Source organism: Egretta garzetta, unplaced genomic scaffold, assembly GCF_000687185.1.
Source record: "Egretta garzetta isolate BGI_Z169 unplaced genomic scaffold, ASM68718v1 scaffold56, whole genome shotgun sequence".
Classification (NCBI taxonomy): Eukaryota; Metazoa; Chordata; class Aves; order Pelecaniformes; family Ardeidae; genus Egretta; species Egretta garzetta.
Genome location: NW_009260182.1, coordinates 6,164,130 through 6,181,119, shown reverse-complemented (window position 1 = coordinate 6,181,119; position 16,990 = coordinate 6,164,130). Strand labels below are relative to the sequence as shown.

Below are 16,990 nucleotides of genomic sequence, written 5' to 3'. Positions count from 1 at the left end.
CACACGAGTCAGGTGATACAGACCTCTGGTGCCGAATGGGTATATACATAACTAACACAGCACAGCAGAAACTTCAAATATATTAATCCTACAATTTTAACTTTATTTTGGTTAAAGGAAAGAACCCAAATTCCAGTCTGAATATAAATATATATGAAGTGTACACAGACAAAACAGCAAAAATTCATTTTCACAAGCACTTCTGAAAGGCAGGTGTGTAACAGGACAGTGAAACTTTTCAGTACCACTTCAGTATTTTTATTATTTCCTCCTTCTTGCTCTTTAGTCAGGTCAAAAAAAGTCCCTGTACAGGTTACACCAAACATGCACAGGCATATTCAGCCCTTCTTTACTTAGAAAGCGCTCTGCTCCCTGGATCCTCCTTCAGCCTCTCTCAACCTCACTAAACCCCAAACTTCACATCGGGGAGTTAGTAAGGATCTGTAGAGACACGTAATGAATTCCAGCTATTGTCACAAGCTGCCATAATAGCTCCCTCACAAAACTGTCCTGAGCAAGCAGTGACAATTCCCAAGAAAAAGGCTCAGCATCAGTTAAAGAGAGAGGTTTCAGGCACAAGGCTTAATTACGTGCAGTGTCTGCCTTAGGATCTGTTTTGAACACAGGGTAGCACACAGGACTTACGCTGAACCACTTGAGAGAAGTGTATTTCACAGAGTGTGAAAGCTTGTCAAACAACACCTCCCCAAATTAAAAGTTGCAATCCTGTTAGGAAAACACTGCTAAGAATTTCATGTAGTCCACTTGTTAAGTCTTGCATAAAAATTAACTTACGGAGAAAAGCCACTTCTCAGCACTTTGTGAAGATGGCTGTTTCTAACATGAAAACCAATTTTGTCCATCCTTTCACTCAGTTTATAGCAAACTTACAGAGTTTTATCTACATAAATGAGTCCAGGCACCCTTAAATACTGCAGCTATTAGGAATCTCTGAAAACCTTGCCAACTTTCTCCTAGTAATAAATTTATATCTACTTCTCAGAAGGCGATTTAGGAATTTCTTGCATATGATCTAATCAATTGATTTCCCGGACTGTATTTCTGTAAATAAACACAGATCAGATCAGCATTTGCTTGGATCATTCGAACATCAAAAGCCACAAGTGAGCACCCACTTGTATACCCTGGTGTGACTCTAAAGATCCCACAGCAAAATTTAGATTGTAATGCTCTCTCCCGCAGCCGAGTGAACACCTACCAGAGTGTGGACAGAAGCTACAAACCCTTTATTACAACCAAGTCTCAATTTCCTGACTTATACTGGAAGGAGTGCAACTGTATGTGCTTTTAACAAATAGCCTAGAGCTGACCTGAGATACAATCTTTAAAAAGAACCACAAACAGCCAATATTAAATTGTTGAATACACCATAACTGGGGAAAGGAGCCAGAACACATTCCTTTATCTTTAGCAACTGACCTGGGGCAAAAGGCACACAGCAAGCAACAGATAACTTGCAAAAGGACACAAACTTTTTTTTTTTTTTTGCTTTGTAAAAAGTAAGATTTTTTGATGGGAAAAAAAGAGAGAGAGTACTGCTACAGACTCTTTAAGCATACTGTTTGTCACAAGCTAAAACCACACTGTCAAATGAAGGAACGCCACATTACAAAACACGTGACTGAGGAGATAGATAGTAACAACAACAGGATTAAAGAAGTCTTCTCTTATTTCCTGCAGATAGTACTATCACACCTAATTAATTGATACCAGGGTCACATGAGCCTTCGTTTTCCTCTTGGTTAAAAACATCTGTGAAGACACTTCTAGAAGATCTCATGCCCGGACAGGAAGAAGCTTCTCTCTTCATAAATCTAGTTCCCTGTCTACTGGGAACGGGGCTTATAGAGGCCCACAAAACCAAGTTATTGTTTCAGAACTTTTCAAGTGCAGTTAGATGACCTGTCAGGATAGCAAAAGTCTGAGCTCTACCCAAAGTTCCCACATGCACTTTCTAACTTTTTACTTTCAGTTAGCAAGCACGTATTCTTCAATTCCAGCAGATTTATGTATTTCAACTGCAGCAACTAAAAAACCGAAGTAAATTAAAAAATAATAATAATAATTAAAAAAAAAAGTCAAGCTCATCTTATACACAGTCCTGCAAAGAAAACAAGAGTAGCTGATCTCCCCGCTTTCAAAACACATAAAAATATTAGAATAGCTAATATCCACAGAAGCTGTAAATGCTTTACATCTAAATTCACATTTCTTTCTGGACAGTTTTTCAGAGCATCTCATTACCTGGGATCACAGCCCATATTCAAAGCAGAACTCAGTGATACTGAGAACCCTGCACTCACTGTGGGCCACCTAGGATTTCCTTCTCGTCAGCTGTTAACTGAAGCAGATCCAGCAGCTTCAGCCCTTGAGACAGAGAAGAATGAGCAGAGCAAGCCTTTTCCTCCTTGATACTAGCTCGGGGAATAAATGGATGTATAGGTCACACACCATTAAAGAGAACCCTTCTCTCAGGCATTTCATGTACTCAAAATCTGGGCCACAGGAGATTTTCTTACCCAAGCACTTCTGCAGCTTCATTAGAAGTGACAACATTTGCGGACTAAAAATGAATCCAAAAGTGCTGTTAAAAAAAACCAAAACAAAAACCAAACCCCTGACTATTTCAGAATCATCAATTTGGTGAAATAAAAACTAGCTGTGTGAATAGATCAAAAACCATTCACACCAGCAGAAAGCCCAAGAAAGCATTAAGTTTTGCACAGTCCTGTGGAAGCCCTGTCATTGTGCCACAGCTCCTCAAACAGTTATTTCAGAATCATTCTCAGAAAACAACGTATAATTTTCAAGTCCTATAATAGCACAATCCTGGGACAGGTGAATGGAGCAGATTATTCTGTCCCTTTAAGGCCAAACTATCAGAAATGCAGTCAAGAGAAATTGCTGTAGACACAAGTAGTCCTGACATATTGGCACAGGTTCACCTGAAAGCAAGAACCGAGGAAAACCAATTTTGAAGTTGCTGAAGGTTGTTCTTTAACTGTAGCTTCAGTTCACATCCTTCACTTTTTTTTTTTTTTTTTTTAAATCACCATACAGGAGGTTAAAAATGCTGCTTTGGTTTCACAAAGAGTGTATGTATGAATGTGCGCTTTGAATGCTGGGATGATCATTTCACAGAGGTTTTCATTCCAATTAGAAGTTTACTGTAACATCACCCAGAATATAAGTATTGGCATCCACCATTAGTAAATGGCCAGATGAAATGAATACACTTCCATCCCATTCATCATCACTTATAATCCATAAAGCAGACTTTCACTTGAAAGTGACTGTAGTCAGGTGCAATAAAAATCCAACTCATGCACTCAATGATTGCCCTTTCTAAAAGAGAAAAAAAAATGGCAAAGAGGGCAAAGAAAGCAAACAATCCCATAAACCAAAAGCACTTGGAAATAGAGGTTTTCCACCCAAATGGAAATGAACACAGATAAGACTGCATCACCTAGATGTGCTGAGCCAAGACAATCATCTTCCAAAAAGCACTGATTTGCATGGTGAGATTTGCATTTTCAGTAAGTGCACTACGTAATGCAGTTGGGTGGGAGCCAAACTACCAGTTATTAAGCTTAAAAGGATGAAAACCACTTCTCAGACTCCAAGAAGGAAAACTAATAGCTATATGCTTCAGACCCATTTTTGATGAGTCAAAGTAATGCAATACCCAAAGAGCTTCTGTCCCTATTCTCACCAATATTATCACTTGCTCTGTGTCCCTGCATCAGGTCTAAAGGAACCACTGCTACATAATAAGAGTTCTTGGCTCCTGGTTTCAGTCAGGAAAGCTAACAAATGCCAGCTAGAATTTCCCCAAAATAATCTGATAACAAAATATCATGAGAGGATTGTGGCTGCCGACTTTATTTCTGTTTTGTATCAGACTACAGCTCCTCCCTGGACAAATCACTTCCTATGTCACACTTGTCACCAGCCAAGACAAGGCGGCCACCATTACACCATGATGAATTGTCAGCATGTTTCCTTCCCTCCTACTCAACCCCCAAATGGATAAAATATCCCCCAACTAACTCACGGAAAACAAAACCAAGGAAGGGATGGGAACAGTGACAACTTACCTGAAAAATTCCGAGACACAAGCATCGTTGTGAGGATTGCGCCCTGTGGGGAAGAGAAAGCAGGGATAACAAACAGCATCACTCACTTCAGAAAGGGGCTGGGCTGACCCATGGAGAACACAGTGCATCAGATGCAAAGCAGAGGTATCCCAGTGCTATCTTGGAATGTCCTAGTGTATCCAGGATTCACACATGTGGCTGTTGGACCTGACACGGGACCACTCAGAGTCCTGCTTTTCCAGAGCAGTGGCTAGAGGCTAGGCAGGACTGCCTAGGAAATCTACAATGGCACTAAGAGTTATGTTTAGACACATAGTTGCTTCTTCACTTCCAAATAGCAGATAGTTGCTGGATGCACAGGCTTTGCCCTAGTTACAGGCAGCTGATACAGTATTACCGGGAGGCAGAGAGAGATCAGAACTAAAAGCCCCAGGATTTAAGAACTAGTTGCTCTAGTTCAACTCTCTTGCAGGAAGTAGAAGGGGTGATTATGTAGCAGAAGAGGTACAGGAAACTTAGAGCTTCAGAGAAAGAAACTACCCAGCTCCTCAGTACACTTTAGTACCCTGTACTGGAGGACCACATAAGGTACTTCACTAATCTTAGTGAGCTAATAATAAAAAAAATATTGTTGCTAGGAAGGTATTAACCTCAAATTCAGAAGATTAAAAACAAACTTAAGGCAAACTAACATATACTTACCTTTAGCTTCCTTCTAGCATTGAACTTTCTCAAGCATTCCACAGTCTCCTGCCTGTGCATCATTGAAGCCACAGTGGATCGTTGCTGAAAAACAGGAACAGCAAGAGATCAAGAACATACCCTAACCAAATCAGCCAGGAGCATTATCTCCACTTGCACACAACCATGGCATTTAAGCTGACATTGCCAAGCCTCTCACCACTGCATGACTGCAAAACACTGCAACCACTTCATAACTTAAGAACTTCCCAATACAGCAAGACATAGTAAGTCAAGGTTGGCTATTACAGGCCTGTGCCCAAGAAACTCTCTGAACTGAGGTACAGGGGAGAATCAATGCTCCCTGACACACAAATGGATCAAGACAATAATAAGACAAAGTCAAATGTACAAGCATACCCATGGGAACCGAGTTTGAGGCACTACAGAAAAGATCTGGGTTGCATTAGTTACAGCTCTAAGGGAAAATTCCAAGCAGTAAGTGAATACTAGTGAGCAGTAGCCTTCCTGGATGCGGCAACTCCCTGAATGCAAGAACTTGACTAGCAGAGGCCTCAGCATCTCTGCATCAATTTTGCAGAAATAGATTTTCAGTGTGTAAGAGGAAAGATCCTATAGCTCTGTTGTACCAATGCAAAAACCTGAGCATAACCTCTGGGCAGTGATGCACACCTGTCACCTACAGTAGACTGGGATCCCATCAGCTACAAAAAGAGAACTTCCCAGAATTGTTGCCAGTCATTGGGAGCACATGAGGAAACAAGAGACTGATGCTGCCAGGCATTTAGAGCACATGAGGAGACCAGAGACTAATGCCAAATTAGCTGTTGCTCTTGCATAGATCCACAAGCCTGAATTCCCTTTACAGGGACAACGGGTTAATGACCAACTTGGCAGATCAGGGTGTACAAACCCTCCATTACCTTTCTCCTGCTTGGAGAAAATTCTGCAATACCCAGTGTAAACCATGCTCATATTCAGCTGGTTTCATGGAAAGTCTCTGATCCTGTCAGCAAAGCCAGTCACCTGCTGCAGTACACACAGCAGCATGGAGGGAGAATGTAGCTCAGCTGTCCTCTTAACAACTTTGATGGTCACTGTTCATTCAGCCTCCTTAGGAGCAACAGTGATGGCCAGTTGTTCAACATGGGCTTAAGAATGTTGGGACACATATTTCAGAAGTTCAGTGATGCTAAGAAACTCAGCGTCTCAGATAAACTGTTAAGATTTCCTACCACATTTATTTCAGAGGAGCAATACATCTCCAGAAAGAAAACGTGCTGCACACGCAGAGACTGCAGAGCAAATGGAAACAACAGACTCAACAGGAGGCAGTTTGAGTGAGAGGCCGAAATGGCTGTGAAGTGAAATTGAACTCCCCATGACTTAGAGACGGAAAGCCTCTCTTGAACTGTTCTATATTGTATTGCTACAGGGAGCGAGCTATTGTAGCACACACAGCTTTGGTTCCAGGCATTGGGACAAAAGTTAAGTATACAGGAACTGCCGTTGATTACAAGCATGCAAGGAGAAAAAAAACAGAGATGCAAAGTCTCAGCTAGTGTGAATTTTTGACTTCCAAGGAACGTGCATCACTTCACAGCAGACACGACACTACACTCCTGTTACATAGAAGTAAGTTTAAATTGCTAATTTGTTGTTTTGTGGAGGAAGGAAAACAAAACCACTACAGTTTCTCAAGAAAAAAAATGAGTGAAGGAACACGCTACACATCCTAGAAAGCAGAAGTATGCTATGGTATTACAAGAGCATCTGGTTAGACTTAGGTGGAACTATTTCATCCTGTAGAGATAAAAGTGCTGCCCTCCCCTACGCCCACTCCCAGCTGCATTCTGGGATTTCCTTGCCAACTTTGCAAGAGATGAAAAATATTCATGTGTGGGGTCTGGCAAGGCAGAAACTACATACGCAGAACAGCAAAAAATTTTTTGCTGATTTCAGGTTCACAGTCAGCTAAACTGCAGCAGAGCAGAAATGTTCCAACACTGCAAAGATGCAATGCAATAAACTGAAGTAGAGATGAAGAACAAAATAATTCTAAAATATTTTGTCTGATGCCAAACTCCATCTGACCTTTTAGGATGATATGAATTGTGAGAGATGTGGGGAAAACCAGAAACTATGGACAAAACTTATAAAAAAATAAGGGATTTTTTTTTTCCTACAATGGCAATAAAAGCTCCACAGCATGACAAAGTTGGCTTGTTGAAGGTCAGCCTCCAAAAAAATCACATTTTAAAATATCTAAAATATTCTGGGCTCCTCTGCAGCTAAGTCTTGACATGTCAGTTCAGGGTAAACCACAAATTAATCCATAATAGAGGAAAACACTTACGCAGACCCATGGATGTTTGAGAGCCTGGTCAGCGGTGATGCGCTTTGCTGGGTTTATCGTCAGCATCTGGTTGATCAAATTCTTTGCTTCGGGAGTCACAGTGTCCCACTCAGGTGATGGGAACTGAAAGAGGAAGAAGGAACAGATGATGAACTGAAAATACCTTCTACTAGCAGAAGAGATTGTCCCTCCTACACAGCTGAATTCCAGCTTTTGCCCTTTTGATACCAGGGCTAACATATTTGCAAAAACCATTAATTTTTGTGAAAATACACACTGAATGAAAATTGTAAAGAATCCAGCAAATGAATGGTACCAGACAGCAGGACACACCTGTACCATTCACCAGACACAGGCAGGAAGATAAAACAGCTTAAAAGCCTTTTAGGAATCACTCGGACCTTTGAATTCCTTTCATACTCAACAATCAAAAAAGTAAAGTCACAGATCTTTTTATCTGAATTCTGACATAAAAAACACAAGCACTATCCTTTTTACCCCACCTTGCTCTTTCTCCAGCATGCTAAAAAGCTGTAACAGCATATGCAACATCACAAACACTTAACTCCAGCAAAACCTCATGAAAGCGAAAACCCATCAGGTATACTTTCCCCACCATAAAGCACAATATTCTGGAACAATACCAGTCACTTAGGTGTAGAAACCCAGCAGCAAAAGTTGTTAGCAAGCATCTACCATACCAGAAATCATTATATGGGGAGCAAGAGAGATGTAATAGTGGATGGGAATACAGAAGCATGGAAACGAAGGAAAGAATCTCAAGTATTTCAGTTGTTGATCATCCATGAGGGGTAACTGCTCTCTCCTATAATTCCAGTAAAGATAAAGACGAGATATTTATGCCATCCTCCAGATGCTTGCATGTAGTATAAATGACAGCATGCTGAGATTAAATGCAGCACATCTCATTCCTATGAATCTACTGTACAAATACAGGTAAACTAGAGAACACACTGATAAATGTGCTGTTGGGATAAAAGTCCCCTGTCTTTAAGCAGGGGGGAAGATTGACCTATCCTGAGAATGTTTCCTTACAGCACTACAACATGTAGAAAAAGTTTATCCCATCTCTTTTCTCCTGCATTTTGTGCTTTGCTCTGTTGGGTCATAAAAATCACCCATCATATTTGATTTGCATATAATCTTATTTCTGCATTCTCAGGCATCAGCAAGGCATTATACAATTTGTTCTGCAAACGTTGCAAGAGACTATTAAAACATTATGATACTGAGCTTTCATCCAGGACGCTTTCTCCCTACCCGAACTCTGAAATAAGCAAGCTCCCTACCCAACAGCACAAAGTCCAATTCACAGTTGCCACTTCCTCTATGGTCAAGAGGTAACAACAGACCAGTCCAGTGCAGACTCGGTGCCAGGATAAGGACACCAGGGGCAGGTACGCCAATAAAATTTGAGCTGTTTTCTACCAGGCAAAACAGGGGAGGAATCTACTAGAACTTGTTCATTATAGGTAAGAAGTCAAAAACAGTAGGTAGATAGGAGGCATCAGGCACTTCACTCTTCATGACTTACAGAAAGAGTTAGACATTTAACCCCTGAAGTGCTTTGAAAATCCACATCGATATAATTAGTGCAAAACCACTTCAAATGAAAACAAGCAACACAGAAACAAGAGGGGCAGGAAGGCAAGAGAAGAACACGAGCCCATCTAAGGCTATCAGGTACAAAGACATGACTTTCCTTTCACTCAGGAAGCCACTGAGCCAGGACATGGGGTTAGGCAGACCTTTGTTCTCACCAGTACAGCCGCTCTCATGGTCTCAGGCACAGAAGCTGGGAGGTAACCGGGGTCCAGCAGAACCCTTGCCTTTTTTTTTTTTTTTTTTTTTTTAAATACAAACCACAAGACAGCCTACAAAATGAACTCCCCAACTTCCTCTTGATGTTCATGCCCACAAGCTTTGAGCTAGAATTTCCAGGAGTTCCTTCTTCCCTCTTGAGCCTCTCTTTACATGGAACAATGTATGTCAAACATTCAAGTTGTGGTACCCAAACCACATTTTACACCACCTTTGCTCCCCATTACTAACCTCCTTGCTATTCCTCTCCTTCAGGCACCTTTTTACACCTCAGTTTTGCCATGCTCTGAGAACTGTTCCATGAGCTGCTTGGCTTTCTACCAGAGCCTCCAACCCACCACGCTGATCCCCAACACAAAGCCACCCCTCCAAAGTCCCCTGCCATTCAGTCTTCTCACTGGGCTCCACACTTTTCATGGCTGGAAGAAATTCCACTATGGCACTGAGGAGACCAGAGGCCATAATTTAAGCTATTATTCTACAGGATACTTCCCCTTACTTTTAATTAGGCCTTGATAAAGACAGGCTCCTTCCCTCTGCTCCCTTGAAAGAATTAGCCTTGGGTACATCTGCAGCACTCTGGTAAACACACTACGAGACACCATCTCCCACCATCTGCATTTCCAGCTCTGCGTTTCCCTAACGGCCAGCAAGGTCTTGGTGCCCACTGCGATGCTTTCCACATATCCTTTCAGTAGCCCCAAACAGGAATGTATCCCAGGCAGTGAAGACAACAAGGTGTATGAACACGCCAAACATCACTTTGCACAGTAGCTTGGGGCCTGCTGCTGGACACCAGGTAAGATAGTGCCATGTTTTGGATGGCTTCTACACCCATGCAGGTACTCAGCAAGAAAGTGCCCTTACGTCATAGGCTCCGGCTTTGATCTGCTGATAGAGTTTGTGCTGATCTTCATCCCAAAAGGGAGGGTACCCCACTAGTAATATGTACAGAATCACTCCTGGGAGGGAGAGACACAGATACACTATGGTTAGGCTAATACGCCAATTATTCCTTCAGCCCCTCTTCCTTCCCTCTTGACAGTCCCCAAGGCAATGATTGCTCTATATCTTCACTTGCCATCATATTTAGCCGTCTGAAGTAGAAAAAGACAGTATGAACCTGCTGAACCTCACCCTGGCACTTCATGTTCAGCTCTTAACACCAGCTGCCAGGAGCTAGAACAAAGTGCATGATGTCCTTCTACCCTCCTCTGGCTATCATGGCTGGTGAGCCACAACTCCCAGCTGCTCTCAGAAAAAAATGAAGCCACATCCCCTGGGGCTGCTGGGCAGCAAGGGACTTTTTAGGAAGGACTAGGTTTTTAGATGCTTACTGTGCATGGTCTTGGGACAAAAATGCTACTGACAAAGCTAACACTCCCAGCCTGCAGAGAACCATTTAGTCCATGTCAGGCAACACTGATACACTGATATCACATATCTTTAGACTTACTGGTATCCGATATATTTACACTTCACTTTTTCATCTTAAAAAAATCATGTCTCTTTAGTATTTCATCTTCTACATAGTGTAATAGGAAATTGCTACAGTTATCTAAACAACTGACTCTGCAAAGCATAGACAGGTCCTATCTCTTGAGTCTCAAACATCTGATAGATGGCCTGAGGAAAGGATTAGGAGCCAAAATCAAGTGAATTCAGGCTCCAATATTAATTCCATCTACACAAGGTGCTTATCCTCAAGTGTGCCTTCATCTCTCCACCCAATAAGAAGGAGCACTGCACACCCTCCCAGCAATAAGTTATAAGGAATTGCTCTTCTACATGAAATGGTGTTGTTTAAGTGTAAAATGTTTTGGCAGAATCTTACCACATGCCCATATATCCACTGGTTTTCCATAAGGATCTTTTCTTAAGACTTCGGGGGAGAGGTAGCCTGGAGTGCCAGCAAACCCTGCCAGGAAATGGATGACATGAAGTACTTACAGTACCCAAGCAGAAGAGATCTCGCTATGTCACAAAATCCACTACTGGTAACCAACAAATTCCAAAACCCATTTCCCACCCTTCATCTCATATTTGCTAGAGCTACCTCTTTGTAAACCGACAGAAAAAGGAGGGGGAAGGAAAAAAAAAAATAATAAAAAAATCAGATGGGATCGAGTGTTTGTGTGTTGCAGGAAAAACAGAGGAAAGAGGGAACATGTCAACCAGCTGGGCACAAACTCTTACGCCAGGCCTTGTATTATTGTTACATATAATGGCTTGGAGTTTGAAAACACAAGACACAGATGGGACACATTCGATTGCCAAATGGTATGGACAGACCAGGAGAAGCAGCCATCTCTTCACAATCTCCACAGCACTGCAGAGTCTCAGAGCTGATGTTTAGCCTGAGGTGGTCTCATTTCTAATTACGTTTTAGCTAAACAAAGATAAGGCCAGATCCAAATGTGCCTGAGGAAGGCCAGGTCAAATGCATTTCTGTAAGATGACCAAACAGAATTCCAGATGTCTACACTCCTGAGCAGTAGGAAAGTTCAGATCAGGGTCTAAACTTAGCAGCTGCATTCATCTCTGACACTAGTATCTACTGTAAACAAAGAAGAAAAATAGAGGAATACATAGCCATTTTTTCTGTCTTTATTTATCATATTCTTTCCTGTATTGCACATAGGCTCATGCCCAAGGACCCAGAGGCTCTGAGATGCTTGGAAAGGAAGCAGCAATGCCAAATACACGCGAGTGTTCTGGAAGAGCTGTGAGAAAGTACTCAGGGAGTATGCAACTCAGCCAGCCACCAGAGAAGGGGGGAGCAAAAGTGGGAAAGCTCAAACGCTCTTACCAAACCAGGCCTGCTGCTCTCCCTGGACTTCTATAGCCAGTCCGAAGTCAGCCAGTTTGACAGCAGCACCCTTACATTTACTTGCCAGTAGTAAATTCTCAGGCTGGGGAGAAGAAAGAAAAGAAGGGGGTAAGAACGAAAGACTGACATCCTCATTAAAGCCTCCTACCTCAGTATTCACATAATTAAACTGAATCTGCTGGCTGAATTTAGCAGGCATGTACTAAAGCTGGTCAGGTGCAGGCAGAGCAACAGCAACAAATGGCCTTGACCTAGAGTGGCAGAAAATCCTCAAGTCTAAAACAAATCCTCTGTGGGAGCCAGAGCCTCTCCCAACCCAGCCCATATGTTACATGCAGACACCAGAGGGCACTGGCAGTACAGTTCCTGCAGCACAAGACCCAAAATTTGTTTCTGTCATCCCCAAAGACAGTAACTGGCGGGGCGGGAGGGGGAAAGATGCAGTAGGTACAGTCTGCAGTGGTGCTTCTCCCCATGAACATTACACGGTACTCAAGGCACTGGAAAAGTAAATACGATGCTAATAAGGCTGCCAAATACAGCGCCATAATGTGGGAAGGCATCATCTGGATAGGCAGTAGCTTTCATCCCTTACAGAAAAAGCCTCAGCCTCGAATTGGCATAAGCAGCACAGCAGTGAGTATTCTTGTAAGCTGTTTTTTCACGTTACATATTTACAGCAGTGTAAAATATGTTGTCTTGCTACTGCTGCTGTCACCTATACGACAAGCAGCCATGTCACTTCTCCCATGTGCCAGGAAAGGGGGACAGACTTTTTTGCCCCTCACATTTCCACCTCACATGAATCTCACTCAAATCATAATTCTGTTGTGTTCCAGCAGAGGACTTCAGCAGAAGGCTTAACACAACTCCAAAAATTGTACTGAGAGTCAGCAGCTTCCTCTGCAGCACCACAGCAGCTAGTTACATGGGACTCTCTGAAACCCCGAAGTCTTTAAGGTGGTGGCTATTACAGGTCTGCAGGAAACCCAACTTGTAGACAGGACAAATGTGATTTCTCATCCTACTCGCTTCTGATCATTTGTGCAATTCATATCAACTTGAGTTTTTAACCAAGCAAGATGGAAGTCTGGAAATGCAGAAACAGGAGCTTGTCTCTGTTTCACAAATCTGATGAAGGTCTTTTTTTTGCCTGCTCAGTTTCATCCCACAGCAAAGCTCTATCCCCGTTCTGCCTGACTGGAACAAGATACTTTGCTCATTCACCTGCCTTAAATACTGGGTATGTGCCTTACTTCTGCTTTGAACAAAGGGAGAACAGCCTTGCCCATCACAGTCCTTGCCATAAGCAGCGTGGAAGGAAGGGGAACTGGGTGTCAATACATTTGGATGCCACTGGCTTTTCACTATATGGGAAGTGGAGAAGATTGCGTTAATCAAGCTACACTGATGAGAATCCACCAGTGTAAACAAGTCCCTACAGCAGAAGACCAGTGAAGTCTTCTGAAAATCCCTCCCCACCTCAGATAACACCTGGGCTTGGCTTGACTAAGAAACTGAAATTTAGGCCACGCTTCGCTAGCTAAGCACTATTTGCTTCTAAAATGCAGCTACCAACACCTTAAAGCTAACGGTGCTTATCCATGTGCATGTTTGCCAACATAGGGGTTGTCTCAGGTTTCACATACTTTTTGGTAAGGATGTGAATGCATTCCCTAATTTCTTACGGTCCTTATGGGCAGCTCAACATTTGAAGTTCTTTAAGAGCATGTCAGCCAAAAGACAGGCTTATGAGAGGGAGGTGCAAAAGACAAAACTTAACTTGAAGCAAGCTCTGCACACTGATCGTGAAAGCCAAGCTTTTGGCAAGGAGCTAAATATTAAACAAAGGGCACAGGATCTTTTATTGCTAAAAGGAATAGCTAGATAGTTTCAGTGAATCAGAGCAAGCAACAGAAGAAATACATTAACTACAGTAGGGAGTGTCTAGCAGGTGATAAGTTCTAAACGAGTTCAAAGCTTTCACAAAAACATGATTTGGGAAGCAAACCAGATTGTATTGAACACAGGATGAGAAAGAAAACTTAAACCATCCTGTACTGGAAAACACTACTGATTTTCATAGAGGCCCTAATTTTGGGCAGTAGTGCCTCTTGGAGGCTGGTTTCTCAAGAGCAGGTGTCAGCTCTAACCCAGAACAGCCATTCTGCAGTAGATCACTTGCATCTTTTCATGGCGCTCTGAAGCAGAAGGCCAAAAGTGTTGCACGAGAGTTTGCCAGAAACACTAAGGGTTAACAGCTGTTCACTAGATCAAAACACTGGGGAACATAGTCATCCAGCTTGCAACATGCTTTTACCTTGCTCTCTGCAAAATATTTTTATACTTTTCCCCTTATGCATTGTATAACAAACCAAAATCAACACTAGTAGCAGGTGTCATCCTGCATTAATTTAACTGGACCACTGGTGGCCATCACCATTCCCGCTTTAGACAGGGAGGGCTGCAGGGCAGGCAGAGCTTCCTGCACAAAGCTCTTCATTCTGGAGCCTGCCCAGCTCCCAGTACAGCTGGCACTGCGTGGGAAGGGAGTTTAAGTAACTACACTGCAGGGGCTCTGGGTCTGTAAATGTGTTATAATGTGGCAAATGGTTGATTCACCCAGTGTTTAACTGGCCAGCAGTTTTGGTTTTAGATTAAAAGCACTTCTACTGATGAGAGAAGAAAGAAATGACACAAAAAATTCTTGTAGTGCATCTCTGCCCTAGCCCATTGCATGTGTTTGGCAACAGTACCGAATAAAAATATACATGCTCTGTGCAGACGAACTCATCCTGGCAGATTGAACAGCAATTGCCCCAGGTCTCTTGAGATCTCTTCAATGGCAGACTAGAAAGTGTCCTTCATTATAATGAATACTACCCAAGTTTCTCCGAAAGCCTACTGCACTCCAAGGTTCATAACTACTCCCTCCTGGAGCTGCCTCAGAGAGGCTGAGAGCTGGCAAGGTTCATGAAGACTGAAAACTTCCTCAGGAGTTCAGCACACCCTCTAGAAAACTCTGAAGGAGTGAATTTGTGCTTCAGGAACCCCTAAGCCCAGTTCAAGTGAAAAAAAAAAAAAAACAAAACCCTGCCAGCTGGCAACACAGTATTCCTGTCTTGCCTCTTCCAATGATCCCCTGGCTGCTCTCCTCAGCCTCTGTGGCACGGAGGAAATATTACCTTCAAGTCCCTGTGCACGATATCATGCTGGTGAATGTGATTCACACTCTCCAGTATCTGATGAATACAGTGGCTGCAAGATAAAGGGAGAGACACACAGAGTTATGGACGAACACACATATACTTGTCATCTCATGTCATCCCAGGACCATTTCCCTAACTTCTGTATTTGTACCAGGCAGAGTTCAAGACCCCAGGCTGAATCCCTTCATCACACCCACTGGATGCCACAGCTCAGTACTGTCACATCTGGACACCCCCAGCCCCCTCAGCAACAGGATACGAAACATCCTATCTACGGCAGGACCACAAAGCCTCTCTCCTACCTCCCATCACCTCCTTCCTCTCCTCCCCCCCACACTAAGCATCTCACTCGTTCCGTCAGCCAATAGTGCCCACCTGGGACAGGAGAACCAAGGCACCTGACTATCCACAAACAGCATCCGATATTGGGCAAGCAAGACCCAGTTGCTCCAGGAAACATTCAGCTGCGCTAGTCCTGAGCAAAGCACAAACTTTTAGAGAGCAGCAGCCTCCCCCAGCAAATTCAGGATGACGACTCCTGGGTGCCTGCCAGTTTGCAAAGCTTTCAGAGCAGCATCTCAGGCACTTTACATACACAATGTGCACACACACCCGCTTGCTGGGTGCCTTTTAAGTACAGATCCCACTTAAGGGGTTAGTGATCTGAAAAGCAGACTCATTCCCTGTAAAGCGCAGTGTGCGGCACTCCCCAGCTCACAGAAAACCGTGTCCCTGCCACCCTCACTGCTGTAATCACAGGGGCATAAGCAAGATGTTATTTACACCTGTCACGTAAGGACAGCGTAACACACCCATGGGTCAGACTTCTGCTTGAAAACATCTCTTCTGCTAAACATTTACTCAGCTCCCACGGGTGAATGTGGAAGGGAGTAGGGATTTTGACAACTATGGGCAGTAAGCACCCAGCTGTGGGCAACTCAAATGGGTCTGTGTCCTCACTGCAGGAGCAGTCAGTCCACTCACAGAATTCTACAAATCTCAGGGCAATGAATTTGAAATGAGTGAAACATTTGAGGGAAGGGAAATTGGCGACTGTAAAAGATGGAAAGAGGGTGAGGGGAGGAAGAGGAGAGGAGGCGAAGCACTATATATTTGTTACCCCCACCCCTCCAGAGCTGGCAGTACAATCCTCAGGGTCGGAGTCCATGAATATCTCCCCGCTCCCAAAACAAAAATGTATAATTAGAACAGAGCTGAGTCTCAGCGAGAGAGATTTTCTGGCCAAAAATGGCAAAAGTGTGAGGTGTCCCAGGCGAGCCAAGCGCGGCGGATTGGCACGGACCTCACTCCCTCGCTCTCCCAGCCTGCTCTGGAATTCAGCTCGGCATGGGGAGAGAAAGGGAGGAGTTTCACTCTGTCATCTTGTGGGCACTGCGAGACCTGGCCATCTGACAGTCAGAGGGCTGAGCACCCTGAGGAAGGCTCACAGAGCAACAGACAGTTCTTTTACCCTAACCCTGCCATAATTTTCCTGAGCAGCATCAGTCACTGCCAGCTCTTGACCATTTCAGGGAACAGGCACTGGCAAGAGGGACAGGGGGAAGGATCATGATTGATAACCTCAAAACTTCCCAACTTCAAGGCAGAACAGCTTCAGTGACAGTGTATCTGTCTGAGGTGTTGTGCCTACAACATCTGTACGCCCCACTGCAGTGGAGCACATGGTACAGTGCCTCATTTGAGAGCATCGTGCAATGCCCAGAAGACAGAGGCTGTAAGCGTACCACAGGAAAAGCAAATAAATACCCACAGACTCCACAACAGTACCTATACTAACACACCAGGTCACACTCTTCCCTTCCTTGCACTCAATAGGATCTTCCTCGCAGCACTGCCTATCAAGCTCACCTTACAGCAGCAGCCACTACTCCCTTCTTACTGCTCTCCTCTCACAGCTCCCCTAATTCCTGCT

General features: G+C 43.6%; 1 protein-coding gene across 1 annotated transcript in view; it reads right to left on the bottom strand.

The window, feature by feature from the left end:
- The window catches only part of CAMK2G (calcium/calmodulin dependent protein kinase II gamma), a 202,108-nt gene that overhangs the window by 32,683 nt on the left and 152,435 nt on the right, over nt 1-16,990 (bottom strand). The window contains exons 6-13 of the mRNA XM_035897264.1: nt 15,034-15,106; nt 11,828-11,930; nt 10,853-10,936; nt 9,886-9,980; nt 7,177-7,299; nt 4,821-4,904; nt 4,088-4,161; nt 2,364-2,388 (exon numbers count right to left, since the gene is read on the bottom strand). Of these exons, the coding sequence (XP_035753157.1) occupies nt 2,364-2,388; nt 4,088-4,161; nt 4,821-4,904; nt 7,177-7,299; nt 9,886-9,980; nt 10,853-10,936; nt 11,828-11,930; nt 15,034-15,106 (661 nt within the window). The remainder of the gene's footprint in view (nt 1-2,363; nt 2,389-4,087; nt 4,162-4,820; nt 4,905-7,176; nt 7,300-9,885; nt 9,981-10,852; nt 10,937-11,827; nt 11,931-15,033; nt 15,107-16,990) is intronic.